At 41.1% G+C, this 17153-nt stretch overlaps 1 protein-coding gene across 11 annotated transcripts in view; it reads right to left on the bottom strand.

Moving 5' to 3' along the window:
• The window catches only part of HNRNPLL (heterogeneous nuclear ribonucleoprotein L like), a 42977-nt gene extending 26360 nt beyond the window's left edge, over window positions 1-16617 (bottom strand). For 3 of the 11 annotated variants that reach the window (XR_012422490.1, XM_005576085.5, XM_065527165.2), the window contains exons 1-3: window positions 16519-16617; window positions 16094-16256; window positions 4971-5089 (exon numbers count right to left, since the gene is read on the bottom strand). Coding sequence is in view for 8 of the 11 variants with exons in the window: in XM_005576085.5 (XP_005576142.1) it covers window positions 4971-5089; window positions 16094-16256; window positions 16519-16529 (293 nt within the window). In the remaining 3 variants the exon portion in view is untranslated. Of the gene's footprint in view, window positions 1-4970; window positions 5090-16093 lie in introns of all 11 variants that reach the window. The other 8 variants (XR_012422488.1, XM_005576084.5, XM_045369472.3 and 5 more) reach the window with 5 other exon arrangements.
• Between the last annotated feature and the right edge of the window lie 536 nt (window positions 16618-17153).

The following is a 17153-nucleotide window of genomic DNA, read 5'->3' as shown; positions in this document are numbered from 1 at the left end:
CATACAAATAATCTCCTCCGAAACATTTTTACTATTAACCATCCATGAAAAAAATTCATTAGAATATGGCAATCATGATTGTCTATGAGCAGGAAGGTAAGATGTTTACTTTTCATAGTATACTCTTTACTAGAGAGACAAACAAAGCAGCCAAAAAACCCCAAAATACAACACATTAAGTAGTTCTTTTTGGAGGAGATACATTTTAAAACAGAAAATGAAGAATAAAGAAGTAAAGGAAGGGTGGAAGACAGAAATCACAGCACATGGATCACAATGGGGGAAACACGTCCTCTATTCACAGGAACGAGAACCTTAAAAATGCTTTAAAATACAATTAAGTGGTTTTAGTAATAGCAGAAGGCCAAAGAAATGTCGGGTCCAGTACTCAGTGACATCACTGTTTCTCAATCAGGCATCCACGACCTACTGCTACACTATGGAAACTGACGAATGGTACAGTATTAATAAGAAACAGATCACCTTACAGCCTAGCAAATTATTATTATAATAAATGTCAGCCTCCTCATTGATAAAACTTGGGAGAATTGTCAAGATTAGAGTTACTACATACAAACTGCTAAGCGGATTGCCTTGCACGTTGTACACCCTCAATAAAAGGTAACTATGACTGTATTATTATTTTTTTAACATACCTTTCCTCATTCATCTTTATGTCCTCAGAAGCTAGAAACAGAGCCTGGCACATATTTGTTACTCTAGGGGGCTTGTTAGTTTTCCCCACCTGTATCATTCAAAATTAAAGAAGTACAAAAACAAGGTGTTGGATTTAAATATTTACCAACTAAAAGTGCAAGATATAAATCCCAGGAGACATTCATTTTAGAAACACAGACGCTTCACTGAAGTTCTAAAGTCTTGCACATGGAAAACAGAAAATCCTGGTATCAGGTCTATGCTAAAGAAATTCAAGGAGAAAAAATCTTCTTTCACAAAACAAAAAAGTTGGTTTAATATCTAAATGTATTACTAAGTTTATGTCATTATGCTAATGATGCCATTTGAAAACAAAATTATAAAGGTACTGATATGGTTTGGCTCTATGTGCCCATCCAAACCTCGTATTGAATTGTCATCACCAGTGTAGGAGATGGGGCCTAGTGGGAGGTGATTGGCTCATGGGGGTGGTTTCTAATAGCTTAGCACTATCCCCCTAGTGCTGTCTCCTGACAGAGTTCTCACAAGATCTGGTGGTTTGACAGTGTGCAACACCTCCCCCTTTGTGTGCGCGCTCTCTCTCCCTCTCTCTTTTTTTCTCTCTCTCTCCTGCTGGCTATGTAAAGACATGCCTACTTCCCCTTCACCTTTTGCCATGATTCTAAGTTTTCTGAGGCCACTCCAGAAGCAGAAGACTGTATATCCTGCAGAACCATGAGCCGATTAAATGTCTTTTCTTTATAAATTACCCACTCTCAAGTACATCTTTATAGCAGTATAGCAATGTTAACAACAGACTAATACAGATACAGAAGTAAATTATTTATTGGCCTGTTAGAGACTTAGTAAATTTGCTTTCAGTGACTAAAATAAGAAGTGAGCTGGCCGGGTGCGGTGGCTCATGCCTGTAATCTCAGTACTTTGGGGAGGCCGAGGTGGGTGGATCACAAGGTCAGGAGTTCAAGGCCAGCCTGGCCAACACGGTGAAACCCTGTCTCTACTAAAAATACAAAAAATTAGCCAGGCATAGTGGTGGGTGCCTGTAGTCCCACCTACCTGGGAGGCTGAGGCAGGAGAATGGTGAGAGTCCAGGAGGCAGAGCTTGCAGTGAGCCGAGATCGTGCCACTGCACTCTAGCCTGGGCGACAGTGAGACTCCGTCTCAAAAAAAAAAAAAAAAAAAATTAGCTGGGTGCGATGGCAGGTGCCTGTAATACCAGCTACTTGGGAGGCTGAGGCAGGAGAATTGCTTGAACTCAGAGGGCGGAGGTTGCAGTGAGCCGAGATCACGCCACTGCAGTGCAGCCTGGGTGACAGAGTGAAACTCTGTCTCAAAAAAAAAAAAAAGAAATGAGATAAAAGCACAACTTAAAAGTGAAGGTTACCCAGAAAAGTAGCATCAATGAAGAAAAAATTAAAATGTTTTATTTTCCTTTTTATTGCCAATATTCAATATAAAAAAACTGAAATGTTACAGACATTTTACCATGTGCTTAAATTGTCTGGTGCACAGTTTTTTTTCAATCTTTAAAACGCACTCATATGAAACCAGGTATGGTGGCTTGTGCCTATAGTCCCAGCTACTTGGGAAGTTGAAGTGAGAAGACTGCTTGAGCCCAGGAGTTCAAAAAAATAAAGAAAAAAGGTATTAATATGAGAAAGAGTGGGAGATCAAAGAGACAAAAGGCTAAAGAAACAAAAAAGCTAAGGGACATGGTGGGATCAATGCTTTTAACTCCATCAATTTAAACATCTTTACTAATTTCTAAAAAAAAACATAGGAGAAGACAACAGATTTAGTGCACAAACCGGGTCCCAAATGTTGTATTGTAAAACTAATCATTTCCTAATATCTCCTTTAATGGGAGAGAAGGGGAAAAAGAAATACAACATATACTTTAAATATTCTTTTGATTATAATTCATACAGTATAGAAAAATAACAAACGTTAACAAATACAAGCAATTTTATCCTGACACAACACAACCATTCTTAATATCTTGTTATATTTTCTTCTGAGCTTCTTTCCTATGCATCTAGTTTTTAGATATAAGCATACTATATATTGAACTTGGTAATTCACCATTTTAATATAAACAGTTTCTATGCTGTTTATAATCCCACACCTTCCACTAAATAAAGGGAAAGGTTCCAAATTGTAACATTTTGAAGCAAAATTTCTACTGGAGTCTGTTCAAGGTTCTTTCAGCCTTAATAGCAGCCACCTCTTATGCAAGTTCATTTCATACAACTGAAACTCCTATTATACTTATTTATGCCAATTAAGCTCTTAATTACACACTAATTTGTTCCAATTATTTCACAGACTTTTCTAACCACATAACTACCAATCTTGAGGGCAAATGATGCAAATTAACTGAATGACATTCACATACGGAAGACTTTACCGGAGACTAAGTATCAAACAACCTAGAGTCTAAAAATGCAAAGGCCACCCAGGAGTAATTCAAATTACTAACTTAAAATAGTTCTTTCTTTAATCCCTAACCTTCAGGTCATGGTACTAATTAACATCAAAATAGTTAGTGCTTCCCAAAGTTTCCATTTGTATTTGCTCATCAACTTGTTTTCTGACATCTGCCCAAGAAAATAAATTTTAAAGCCCTAAATATACAAGAATAGAAGAAAAATAAAGCACAGACATCCACCTCTTTATAATTCCACAGGACAACGTGCCACTTACATAATCATTAGAAGGTCCTTATAGAGACTGGGGTTAGTCTACTGCCAACAGCAAGACTAAAGGTCTAAGGAGTCTGTCTACCTAATATGTAACTCTCCACACAGATTTAATTCCAATATCCACTCCAAATGACTGAGAATTGATATAATCAACTTAGTGATACACTTTCAACATACAAACTTTACTATGCCCACGTGGATTCTCAATTTGTACGTCCAAGGTTAATGTGTATTTGCCAAGTCATTTACTTCTCAATGAGGTCACCGAAGAAAATAAAATTATACCATGATGGAAGGTATCACCTAATACTACTATTCCTTTGAAGAAATAATCCATTTCTGCTCGATACCCTCCTGCTGGACATCTCTGATCACTACGTCACTATCTATGCATTATCCTCTCAATACTCAAAAACTTAACCATGAATTTTTATAAAATTGAAGTAGTAAGTATCTGAGAAAATACATTGAAATTTCTCTTCTATTTATATACTTGAACTTGATCTGTGTCTTCGGTAGCTATAATAAAAGCTCTAAACATATTCATCAAGAAAAAAATAATAAAATCAACTCTAGATTATACTAAGAAAAGAACAACAGCCGGGCATACTCCAAAAATAATTTAGAATTTTTAAGTGTCTATTTTTGGCAGCAGATTCACTTTTCTAATTACGTTTTCACTTAAGTTAATATTATTAAGCATACACCAGCTGTGGGAAGAGACAGGGGGAACCTGTGTGAATACAACTCACAAAAGGAAGACAAACTAGGATAAAATATTGCTCATGATTTGCATTAAGAACTCAGAGAGCCTATAATCCCAGCACTTTTGGAGGCTGAGGTAGGAGGACAGCTTGAGTCCACGACAGCAGCTGGGGCAATGTCAAGAGACCCCCATCTCCACAAAAATTTTTTTTTAATTACCCAGGCATAGTGGCATGTGTCTGTAGCACTAGCCATTAGGGAGGATAAAATGGGAGGATAACTGGGCTCAGGAGGTGGAGGCTCCAGTGAGCCATCAATGTGCCACTACACTCCAGCTTGGGCAACAGAGTGAGACCCTGTCTCAAAAAATAAAAAGAACTCATAGTAGTATGCACATAAACAAAAGAACTCACACAAATATGCACCTAAACAAATAATGTCTACCCTTAATCTATTTACTTTTAGTTGCCAATTCCTAAATATTCCAAAATCAAGAAGAAAAAAATCAATATTTAAGCATCACTACTCGAAACTCTGAAGATGAAGCGTGTAATCAACTCACTGGTTTAAAGAGTGTTTGAACAGGACTCATGTACCCATTTGAAAATCAGATGAAAAGTGCACATAATTTCTTTATACAACTTTGCTGGGGAGTGAGAAGTGATCATAGCTCCACAAAAATACATCCATGCATCACCCAGGAAGGTTAAAAATAGCAGGCTTAAAACGTTCCAAAGAAATACAGTCATAGGCAAACAATAGATCCTACTTTGTTTATATATACAAACAGTATTTACTATGCTAAACATCAAGGCTTGTAACAAGCAAGCAAGGATTATTCTGCCACACTGTTTTCCATCTACATGAAGTCCCTATCGTCCTTACCATATTGTCCCAAATTTTTCCAGCGCTTCCACAAGGTCTGCTTCCACCACAGATTCACAGAGTCCTCGAACATGGACGACGGGTGAAACAGAAACTTTATGATGACTTCCACCTGCCTCCTAGCAAGAGAAAATAATTTCTAGTTAAAAATTTTTAAGTCTAAGGCTGAACGCGGTGGCTCACGCCTGTAATCCCTGCACTTTGGGAGGTCGAGGTGGGCGGATCACTTGAAGTCAGAGGTTCAAGACCAGCCTGGCCAACATGGTGAAACCCCATCTCTACTAAAAATACAAAAGTTAGCCAGGAGTGGTGGCACATGCCTGTAGTCCCAGCTACCGTGGAGGCTGAGGCAGAAGAATGGCTTCAATCTGGGAGGTGGAGTTTGCAGTGAGCCGAGATTGTGCCACTGCACTCCAGCCTGGGTGACAAAGTGAGACTCCGTCTTAAAAAAAGAAAAAAAAATTTTAAGTCTAACTTGAATTGCATCTTTTAGTAAATTCAAATCTGCTTAAAAAGTAAACATTTTTCCCAGCACTCTGGGAGGCCGAGGCGGGCGGATCATGAGGTCAGGAGATTGAGACCATCCTGGCTAACACGGTGAAACTTCGTCTCTACTAAAAATGCAAAAAATTAGCCGGGCGTGGCAGCATGCGCCTGTAGTCCCAGCTACTTGGGAGGCTGAGGCAGGAGAATGGCGTGAACCCGGGAGGCGGAGGTTGCAGTGAGCCGAGATCATACCACTGTACTCCAGCCTGCGCGACTGAGCGAGACTCCACCTCTTAAAAAAGTAAACATTTTTAAAATCCCAAACCAAATTGCAATTCACAAGCTAGCAAAAGGATATGAGAATAAAATAATCAATTGTTTGTTTTAAAATTTTTAATCTCTAAAAAGGGAGTATTCTATCTCAGTAAGAAGTACAAAGATATTATTTAATAACATTTCCACTTCAAGAAAATCTCAGAAAGAAAATTTAGCAGATACATAGGGCATGCTACAACTGGAAGCACATTTGATACTCATTTCAGTCTTACCTCCATAAAATCAAAATCTCAACTAGTCCAAATGAACAAAAAGTTCCAATTAAAAATTTTTCCTCAACATGAAGATAATATTCTTATCTTTCCTGTAATGTAGATTTGTATCATCTTTTGTTCTTGTTTAATTCGTTATCCAGTCCCACTATAACTTGAAGATACTCACTTAGCAGCATAAATTAATTAAACACATGACAACTTAAATTCATACAAGGGTACTATCTTTGCAAGGCAGGGGGATGAACAAGAACTACTCAAAAATGCAAGCTCTCCTGGGCATCTACGGAATATTGTGTATCTTCGAGTACGCGGGGCAGGATGTTTCAAAATGTAATATGGTCTTAAACTTTATTTTTAAACGTAGTTATCTGTAAAAATTACTTTGAAAATGCAAACAGCTTTCATTTACTTATTCAAGCACCATTAAGACAAAGATCTGTATTTACAAATGCCATTAGGCACTTCTCTTGCATCATAACTTCAGAAATGACTTCCACCATGTACATCCTTGTCTATACAAAAAAATTTTAAAGTTTTTTTCTCCATAACCAGACTAATCTGAAAGCACTATTTTGCCATTAAAATTTAACAATTGTTTTAAGAAAATTAAATCTCATTAAGGCTATTTTAAATGACTCACCGATTTTTCTTTATTATAAAGACTGTTAGGAAAATATAACAAATGGAGTGTCCTGCCAGTAAAAATTTATGTCACAGCTGAAAGAAAGGAACTGATTTAAATATATGAAGTAACCAGAGAACTACTCAGGCTACTGTCAAATCCAAAAAATAAACTCAGTTCTTTGCCAATACTAATTCAATCCTTGGAATTTATTTGAATTGCTGATGCCCCATCTTTCCTATGGTTAAACAGATATCCCTTACATGCCACTAAGTTTGAAATGAATCATTCTGACTATACCCTAAGTAAATCAACACTTTCTGGCTGGGTGCGGTGGCTGACGCCTGTAATCCCAGCACTTTGGGAGGCTGAGGCGGGTAGATCACAAGGTCAGGAGATCGAGATCATCCTGCCTAACAAAGTGAAACCCATCTCTACTAAAAATACAAAAAAATTAGCCGAGCGTGGTTGCAGGCGCCTGTAGTCCCAGCTACTCAGAAGGCTGAGGCAGGAGAATGGTGTGAACCTAGGAGGCGGAGCTTGCAGTGAGCCGAGATCACACCACTGACAGAGACTCTGTCTCAAAAAAAAAAAAAAAAAAATCAACACTTTCTTAAGCAACATTAACAATGAACAATCAAATGTGCATATCATCATTACATTCTTAAATATAACTGGAAATGAATAAAGCAGGAAGAGCTCTAAATAATACCTACCTGCCAAACAGAGCATGTATTTAAAGAATAACAAGTTTTACTCTCAAAATAATTAGACAATAATAATCTGCAAGATATAATTAAGAGAATCGTATCAGTCCATTCTTAGAAATCAGGTGACAAAGGTAAAATAAAAGGGCAACAGAAAACTGTATTGGCCTGGACTCTTCAAAAAGTTAGTATCAAAAAACAGTGGAGGGAAGATTCCATATGGAGACTAAGAGACACAGCAACCAAATGCTGGGCCAGGCATGGTGGCTCACACTTGTAATCCCAGCACTTTGGGAGGCTGAGGCGGGTGGACCACAAAGTCAGGAGTTCCAGACCAGCCTGGCCAAGATGGTGAAACCCCGTCTCTGGCATGGTGGAGGATGCCTGTAATTCCAGCTACTCGGGAGGCTGAGGCAGAGAACTGCTTGAACCCAGGAGGCGGAGGTTGCAGTGAGCCGAGATTGTGCCACTGCCCTCCAGCCTAGGCGACAGAGTGAGATTCTGTCTCAAAAAAAAAAAGACCCAAATAATGGCGGGGCGCGGTGGCTCGCGCCTGTAATCCCAGCTCTATGGGAGGCTGAGCCGGATGGATCACAAGGTCAGGAGTTCGAGACCACCCTGGCTAACACGGTGAAACCCCATCTCTACTAAAAATACAAAAAAATTAGCAGGGTATGGTGGCAGGCGCCTGTAGTACCAGCTACTCGGGAGGCTGAGGCAGGAGAATGGCATGAACCCAGGGGGCGGAGCTTGCAGTGAGCCGAGACTGCGCCACTGCACTCCAGCCTGGGCAACAGAGTGAGGCTCCATCTCAAAAAAAAACAAACGCTGTATGTGAGCCTTTATTATACAATAGTTAAAACTACTATCAAACACATACATATTAGGGACAACTAAAGAAATCTGAATACAGACTGGATATTAGGTTAACATAATAGAATTAATTATCACAGTCTTTAAGAAAATAGTAATGGTTATATAAAAGAACATCCTTATTCTTAAGAATGCTGTGATATTTAGGCATGAAATGTCATCATGTTTGAAATTTACTTTCAAAGAGTTTAGGGGAAAAAAGTATGTATATAAATATAGATATGCAGATGTAGAGATAAAAACCCCACACAGCAAAAAGTTAAAAACTGCTGAATCTAAGTGAAGGGTATACGTAAGTTGAACATTTTATGTAATAAAAAGTTGCAGAATTATTTTATAATATTTAAAGCCTACAAAAAGGTATGAAGAACTTTATTAAACATACCCATGGCCAGGCACAGTGGCTCACACCTGTAATCCCAGCACTTTGGGAGGCCCAACCCAGGCAGATCACCTGAGGTCAGGAGTTTGAGATTAGCCTGGCCAACATGGCGAAACCCCATCTCTACTAAAAATACAAAAATGAGCTGGGAGTGGTGGTGCACGTCTGTAGCTACTCGGGAAGCTGAGGCAGGAGAATTGCTTAAACCCAGGAGGCAAAGGTTGCAGTGAACCAAGATCACACCATTGCACTCCAGCCTGGGCAACAGAGCCTCTGTCTCAAAAAAAAGAAATACCCATGAACCCACCATCCAATTTAATAAATAAAACATTATTGGCCAGGTGTGGTGGCTCACGCCTGCAATCCTAGCACTCTGGGAGGCAGAGGCGAGCTCAGGAGTTCGAGGCTCAGGAGTTCGAGACTAGCCTGGGCAACATGGCAAAACCCAGTCTCTAGCAAAAACACAAAAAATTAGCTGGGTGTGGTAGGGTACGCCTGTAGTCCCAGCTACTCAGGAGGCTGAGGTGGAAGGACTGCTTGAACCCAGGGGGTGGAGGTTGCAGTGAGCCAAGATCGTGTCACTCTAGCCTGGGTGACAAGCAAGACCCTGTCTTAAAAAAAAAAAAAAAAAACACACAAATTGATCGCATCTGCTCTTACTATCCCCTTCCTTTCCCATTATAGGTAACCACTATCATGAGTATAGTGCTAAAAAATATAACTATTTTTCAAATTGCTCTTCTTACAAAGAAATGGATTATACAATCGATTTTTAGATCTCTCAAAAAAAAATCTCATTTTAATATATTATTATTAAATTGTATTTCCTAAGTAGAATAAACTGAAACCACAGTCATCACTTAAAAGCTGGATGATGTGGGCTGGGCACAGTGGCTCACGCCTGTAATCCCAGCACTTCGGGAGGCCAAGGCAGGCAGAACACCTGAGGTCAGGAGTTTGAGACCAGCCTGGCCAACATGGTGAAACCCCATCTCTACTAAAAATATAAAAATTAGCCGGGCATGGTGGCAGGCACCTGTAGTCCCAGTGACTTGGGAGGGTGAGGCAGGAGAATGGCATGAACCCGGGAGGCAGAGCTTGCAGTGAGACCTTGCGCCAATGCACTCCAGCCTGGGCGACAGAGCGAGACTCCATCTCAAAAAAAAAAGCTGGACAATGTTAAATATACTCAGTATGGTAATTAGGGGAAGATATGATTGTCTCAACCTCAAGGCAGAAAACATACCCCTCACCCCCTTGTATTTCCCTTATTCCCACTCAATGAATCTGCCATTCATAAGTTTATCTACCTTGATACTTCTATTTTTATTAGGTCCCCTTTTCTTTAACACACAATTTTCTCATTCCTTCTGTAGTGTTTTATTAAAAACAAAAACAAAAAAAACCCATTGTTATTTCCAAATATAAAACCAATATATCAAAGATATCTTTTCAAACTATCTGTCTACCATCCTCTCCTGAGCTTCGTTTTCCCCCTCTTTTTCCCCCAAAATACTCATACTCTTCTTAAATCACTTCTTTTCTTTACCTGTACTATATACTGGTGACAAGAAATCTGGTGTCATTTGTAGAGTCTTTTCTTTTCTTTTTTTTTTTTTGAGACGGAATCTCACTCTGTGGCCCAGGCTGCAGTGCAGTGGCACAAGGTCTCACTGCAACCTCTGCCTCCCAGGTTCAAGCAGTTCTCCTGCCTCAGCCTCCCGACTAGCTGGGACCACAAGCATGCACCACCACACCCGGCTAGTTTTTGTGGTTTTAACAGAGACAGGGTTTCACCATTTTGGCCAGGCTAGTCTTGAACTCCTGGCCTCCAGTGATCCACCCACCTCAGCCTCTCAAAGTGTTGGGATTACAGCTGTGAGCCACGGCGTCCAGCCTGTAGAGATTATTTTACCTACTCTAAAATAACCTCTTTTAAGCATCATACTATGAAGCTGATTCCTAAACTAATGAACAAATCAGTCTTGTTTTTACTCCCCATCAATATATTAATATTGTGGTCACGTCTTCTCCAGCTTAAGGAGTCTTTTAATCCTTCCTCATACAGGACCCCAAGCTATTTCCATTTCAGATGTTTAGTTACCTAGGCTCTCTCGTTTCTATATCTATTGCTTACCAGACCAGCTGCGTATCCACAAAACGAAGGCATGCTTGCAACATACACTCACTTTACAAACTTGCATAATCTCTTCTTTAGGTCAATTGGGTTAACTATAATGGTGGCATTATTTGGTCTCTACTACAGGCTCTAGACCTGTCTACTTACAGACATTTCAAATTCTCACCCCTTCAAAGGCCATTTCAGGAACAAACTCTTAATAATACAATTTTTTTTTTCACTACTCCCTCTTCACAGAAATACTAACGTTAAATGCTAATTTTGACTACTGAAGATTAAGGACTAAACTCTACTGAAGAGAAGAAAAGCTCAGTACAGTATAAAAAAGGTTCAATAAACATTAGTTAGCACACCCTACCTCATCTACATTTCCCTCTTCTACATAATCTTTCAATTACCAATATTTGTAATGATTTATTAAGTCACACCTAAGTTTACTCTTCAGGGGAAATATCCTCCAGGTTCTTCTGTCACTCCTTTTATAATGCAACTTGTAGTGCCTTCTCCATTCCGGTAAGCTTTGTCTGGATACATTAAAATTTATCAGTGTAGTCCCAAGAATGGGTACAGTATCTCCAGACATAAAACCATCGCCTATCTTACTCTGGACACTTCATATAGATCAAGGGACAAAGTTTTAATGGGCAGCTGTAAATATCATTTTAACCCACACAATGTTTAATCACATTTTTTCCTTACTAAATTAAATAATTACGTCTCCTGGTCTTTTCCTCTTTGTAAAGAAGCACATCTAAAATATGGGGAAACTAACTTTCCTATCCTAAGTTTTTCAGTACATTTGATCACATAACAGAGCAAAGATGTAAAATCATAGCCATATGAGTGAAGTAACTTTTTAAAAAATAAACTTTTTTTGTTGTTCATATAATAGGAATCATTTAGTTTTGCCTACCCAGAACTCCTTACCCCTTCTGCTTAAAAATAAAAACATGCAAGAAAACCCAATAAAAACAACTCCGTATTATTATTATACATGGGTATTTTCAATCACACGGTCATGCCTCCTCAACCTCAGAGGTGGCCTGGTGATGAATTAGATGGGGGAAGAGGGGAAGATCAAAAATGCTTGATAAGAAGGGATAAATACAGGCTGGGAAAGACAGGATGCTCTTTAGCTGCTAGCTATAAGAACGTCAGCCTAGCTTTACCACTATACAAGAGAAAAGGAGAACTGAAACATGGAAAGAGATTCAAGTCTCTATGACATCATCTAAATCCCCGGATCCAGCCATTCCTAAAACCAGTGTCACAATTTGGCTTTCCCAGTTACACAGGCCAATAAATCTTCTACCCCGCTCCCTTTTTGTTTTCCTTAAGCTCATCTAAGTTGTTGCTGTGACTGTAAGTCCTGAAAGTTAGATTTTTAGATATCTAATATTTTTTCACTATCATAGCCCCATCACCTGATATATGGTAGAAGCTCAATTATCATGTTTTAAATGAGGTTAGAGATCACTGAGTTCCAGGAAGGTTAAGTGAAAAAGCTTGTTAACAGAGCCAATACACTCGCCTTGATTGTGCTACTGGCTCTATGAACAGCTCTTTTCACCGTAACGTACTAACATGAAGAAACAGTCTAAAACCAAAAGATGGTAAAACCTACTACTTTTCATTTCTTTCCCCAAACTAGGCCTAAAAATCTTCATTCTACTAGAACAGCTTATCTGGAGGAGACACAAGACACTACTGCTATGCAAGCTTCAGGCTCTGGCACTTACCTCTGGGGCACACATCCTTTAACTATTTTATTTCCAGGAAGTAGTTACTACAGTCTTCTAAACTTCTCCTGTGGGAGCTAAGTGACCTCATCCCATCTCCCAACCCATATGCATCTAATAGATCACAGTAATATTGCTATCATCTGTAATATACATTGTGCAAATATAACAGAATAGTGTATCTTGAATTAAAACTGGATTTTCTATGTGCTGTATAATTCTTTGTTTCGAAATCCTAGGAGCTACAATTTTATCTTGGCATTTTGCCATCTTTCACATCTATTTATTAAAAGTTGAGAAACAAATTTTCACTTCATCAGCAAACAAACCACCTAATATCTGATTTGCCTATTTATTTACTAGCAGAAAAAAGAAAAACTTTAAAATCTCCAAAATAAATTAGCACTCCATTCCAATTCCTCAAGTGGTTTTGCCAAGTGAAGCCTTAATATTTCCAAGTGAAGCCTTAATATTTTAAGTCAAGCTGCCTTCTTAAAAGTAAGAAGATACAGAAACTTACTACTCAAGTGGTTTTGCGAAGTGAAGCCTTAATATTTTCAAGTCAAGCTGCCTTCTTAAAAGTAAGAAGATACAGAAACTTACTATTAATACGATCTTGAAGGTCATGCCTATTAAATTTAAGAACACTACTCCACAAGAGAAAAATAACTGTACAATATGTGGCAGGAACCTCTATAATCAAGCTTTATTCAACAATGCAGCTCAGTGAATGTGAAAAACCCTAGGAGTTTTTTGCTCTATTAAAAAAGGTACCAGAAGACATAAATTTGAAGGGTGTTTTATTTCTCATATCTAAAGTACTAACTTTTCTCTCATTTCTCTTTATACGTTCAACATAATGATCACTTACAATTATCCATTAATTTTTAAGTTAAGAGCCTTTGTAGAACCACTATGTTTTTCTTAAATATTCATTTTCCTCTTTAAATCTAGTTAATATATTATCAAAGCACTCAAGGTTAATCATAAAAAAACCAAACAATGTAAATCTTCAAAGGCTTACTTTGCACTTTACAAACTTCCAACTAGAGTTGAAAAGAATGCCATCATTGTACCTAATCTGCATTTACTTTAACAGTCTGACCACAAAGGTATTTCTTCTCTCGGCTGAAGGACCACTGAAGTTGTGCAAAACCCTTTTCAGTTACAATGAATTACCAAATCTCCGAACGAAGAAACACAAGACAGTAAACTTCTCTCCGGGGAATGCCTATCCTAATAATAGAATTTTATTATGTATAGGTTTCCATAGTTGCCATGATTTCAGAACAGTATCAAAAAATTACATGAAAAATATTTAAAAACAAGATAAACAAGGCTTCATTAGATTTCATAGTACAATAATGGTTTTACTGTTAAATGAAAACAAGTCACCCTTTCCTAAGAAACATATCAGTAGTAAGATAAACAAAACATTAAAAGTTATATCTCAATCTGCTTGTGTCAGTTCCCGCCTGGGTAACTTAAAAGCAGCATTAGCATTACGTTAATCACTTAACTACAGCTTCGGGTAAAAAAGGTATGTGTTTCAACCTTCATATTTTACAGACTAAGAGAACTCAGAGTAGTAAACTGACTTTCTCAGACTCACATTAATTGTATGCTAAGGCCAGGTGCTGTGGCTCAGGCTGTAATCCCAGCACTTTGGGAGGCCAAGTCAGGTGGATCTCTTGAGCCCAAGAGTTAAGAGACTAGCTTTGGCAACATGGTGAAACCCCTTCTCTACAAAATACAGAAAAAAAAAAAAAAAAAAAAATTGGCCCGGCGTGGTGATGCGGGCTTGCAGTCCCAGCAACCCGGGAGGCTGAGGAAGGAGGATTGCTTGAGCCAGGGAGATCAAGGCTGCAGTGAGCCGTGATCATGCGCCACTGCACTCCACTCCAGCTGCGGACCATGGAGAGAGAACCTCTCAAAAAAAAAAAAAAAAGTATGCTAAGACTAGGCTCTTGACCATCCCCAAACCCTACTCAGTGCCATTTCCACCGCTCCATACACTTCGCTTTGGATACATTAATTATGTTATTTTCTTCCCAATATCCAAAATAATACTACTGATGATTTAATGCTTTGGCTGTCTTCAAAAACAATTTTTTTATAAACTGATTTAAGTATTTTTCCAAAATGCTTGAAGACATTTCATGATGCTACACAAAAACTCAAGCAAGATTTCTAGCAACGCGGTACACTGAACAAATACATCTAAATATCAGTTATATTCCTGTTACCAATTTCCACAAGAGTTGGCTTTGAACTGAAACTTCCTAAGAAAAAATGCATTTCCTTCATTCATACTTCCAAGTTACATTTTGAATATTTCAAACAGCTAGGCACAAAAATCTAAAGTAATAGCTAACACCGTAAGACTGAGAGAAAAAGTTCCTTTTTTAAATGTGTTGCAAAGTTCGCCCTCACATCCTGGTAACTGGAAACTAACGCTGGGGACTACTGACCAGCCTTTTTTATTTTTATTTAAAAACTCAAACGGCTATAAAGGGCTTCTAATGTGCGTCTTGTTTTCAAAAGGTAAGGTAAAAATCCTTTTAACCTAATAGTAGGATATATGTGTACAATTTCGTAATTCTGCTAAAGTTTGCAGAATTAATCACAATTCACGTGTTAAATGTTTAAAAAACATCTAAGTCATTAAAACAGCTTAAGTGCACCAAAAAAGGGCAATAACGTTTGCTCCGCTTTGTTTCCTTAAAGTCTCCATCCAACTGAAGCTAACTACTTGCTGTGGACAAAATGATCACATTCCTTCTGTCTCCCGCTAACATTTCTGGTAAGAGAAAGACAAGGCTCTGGGAATGTGCGTTTAATGCAGCCCTTAGCTCAGTTCATCCTTTCATGGGGCAAATGTGGAATAAATTACCAAAGAGAAACTTTAGTAATTTTAAGATTTGTTTTACTTGAAGGTAGGGGTGTACCAACAGCTGCCAACACTTCTGTTAAAGTGTTGTAACCGAAGAGGTAAAAAGTGCACTGAGCAATCATCACAAAACTGGGTAGAGCAAAGGATGCACGCCATGCCTATAAAGAGTTTAATTTAAAAATTTTTTAAATGAAACATTCAAAGGAACTAGCATGTGAACGCCAAGGCATAATCTGTTATTTAATTACGGCTCTCCATAGATTCGAGGCGGAGAGCCCCCGGTGGAACCGACGCAACCATCCCGGGATGGTGACCAGCGCGCAGATGCTGCGGGCAGAGGGGCTGAAGGCAACCGGTGGTCCCGACGCTGGCCCCGAGCCCGAGGAGTTAAACTAACAAAGAGCTCTCCGAGCCGCGAAACCCTCCAGAGCGGAAGCGACGCCTCCCCGCCGCCGCCGCGCGGCGACCCTCCCCAAGTTCAGGGCTCGGCAGTGGACTCGCTGTGGGGCCTGCGGCCAAGACAGGGCCGGGTTCGCAGTCGGGATGCGGGAAACAGGTAGAGCCCAGAATACAAGCCCCAAAGAGAAGAGTGGGCGCTTCGCCAACCGGGTCGGCGCAGCGGAAAAGGCTAATAAAGCGAGCGGGAGGCCCCGCACCGAGGCCCCGCCAACCGACCCTGCTTCCCGGGGAGCAGCCAGGCACAGCGGACAGGGGGGCCGCGCTTTGTTACCGGTTGGGAGAAGCTCCGGCCACCGCCTCCGCCATCGCCCCCGCCCCGAGGCGTCGCTTCCCGGCGGTTCTCGCCTTCCTCGGCCGAGTAGTCGATCTCCCCCTCCTCGGTCTTGAGACGTTTGGCCTGGCTCTCGTACTCCCGGTCCTCCTCGTACGTCTCCCTGGGGGAGGAAGAGGAGGAGGACATGGCGGCGGCCGGAGGGACCGGCGGGCAGGAGGGTGGGGGTGGCGGTGGCGGTGGGACGCGCGCCTCGGATGCCGCCGGCCAGTCCTCGCCGCCGGCAGCGCCTCTTCTGCGAGGGTCTCCGCGGCCCGGCCGTCCGCGGGGACTGCGCGGCCAGGAGACAGGCGGCTGAGAAGCGCGGACGGACTGAGGGGGGCGCCCCGGGAAGAGGCTCCGGAGCGGCCGCTCCCCTCAATTACCGAGCCAACATCCAGCCTCTCCCTCCTCCTCAGTCTCCGCTCCCTGCCCGGAGGAGCGAATCTAAGGATGGGGACGCGACCGTGGCTTCCGGTCTTCCCTCCTCCCCTAAGCCGCTCCCAGCTGCGCAGGCCGAGCCTCCGCCCCCGCCTTCGCGGCAGTCGCTCAGGATCGAATCCACCGCAGCCTGCGGGAAGCGCCCCCCCGGCCCGGGTCCTGCTCCCTATTGGCAGGGGCGGGAAAGTCGACCGGGTTTTCCATTGGCTGTGAGGGCCGTTTGTCAAAAGCCGCCCGCGGCTCGGCCTCGTCTCCCTCCCCGCGCCTTCTGAACTCGCTGCCGTCCTGCGAGGCCCGGCGCGCAACGTCCGCCGCGCGCCGCCTGGGAGCCGTTGCGACCCCGCGACCGTTGGCGCTGTGCGGCTCCTACCCGAGGCCAGGCGTGGAGCGAACACGGACGAGCGACGAGAAGTGCAGGGAGGCCAGGGCTGCGGGTGTTAACCGCCCTACCGCTAATTTAAATGCTTTGTGTCACCTCTTCAAAAGAGAACGAGGAAGAAAACCTCTAAAATCCCAGCAGACATACCCCCCGAAGAGCCCCAAAATTGCAGGCGATGAAGGGAGAAAACGGCTTGGAGCC

This window comes from Macaca fascicularis, chromosome 13 (assembly GCF_037993035.2).
Source record: "Macaca fascicularis isolate 582-1 chromosome 13, T2T-MFA8v1.1".
In the NCBI taxonomy this organism is placed as follows: Eukaryota; Metazoa; Chordata; class Mammalia; order Primates; family Cercopithecidae; genus Macaca; species Macaca fascicularis.
Note: the sequence above shows the minus strand (reverse complement) of the source record. Positions and strands in the feature narration are given on the sequence as shown.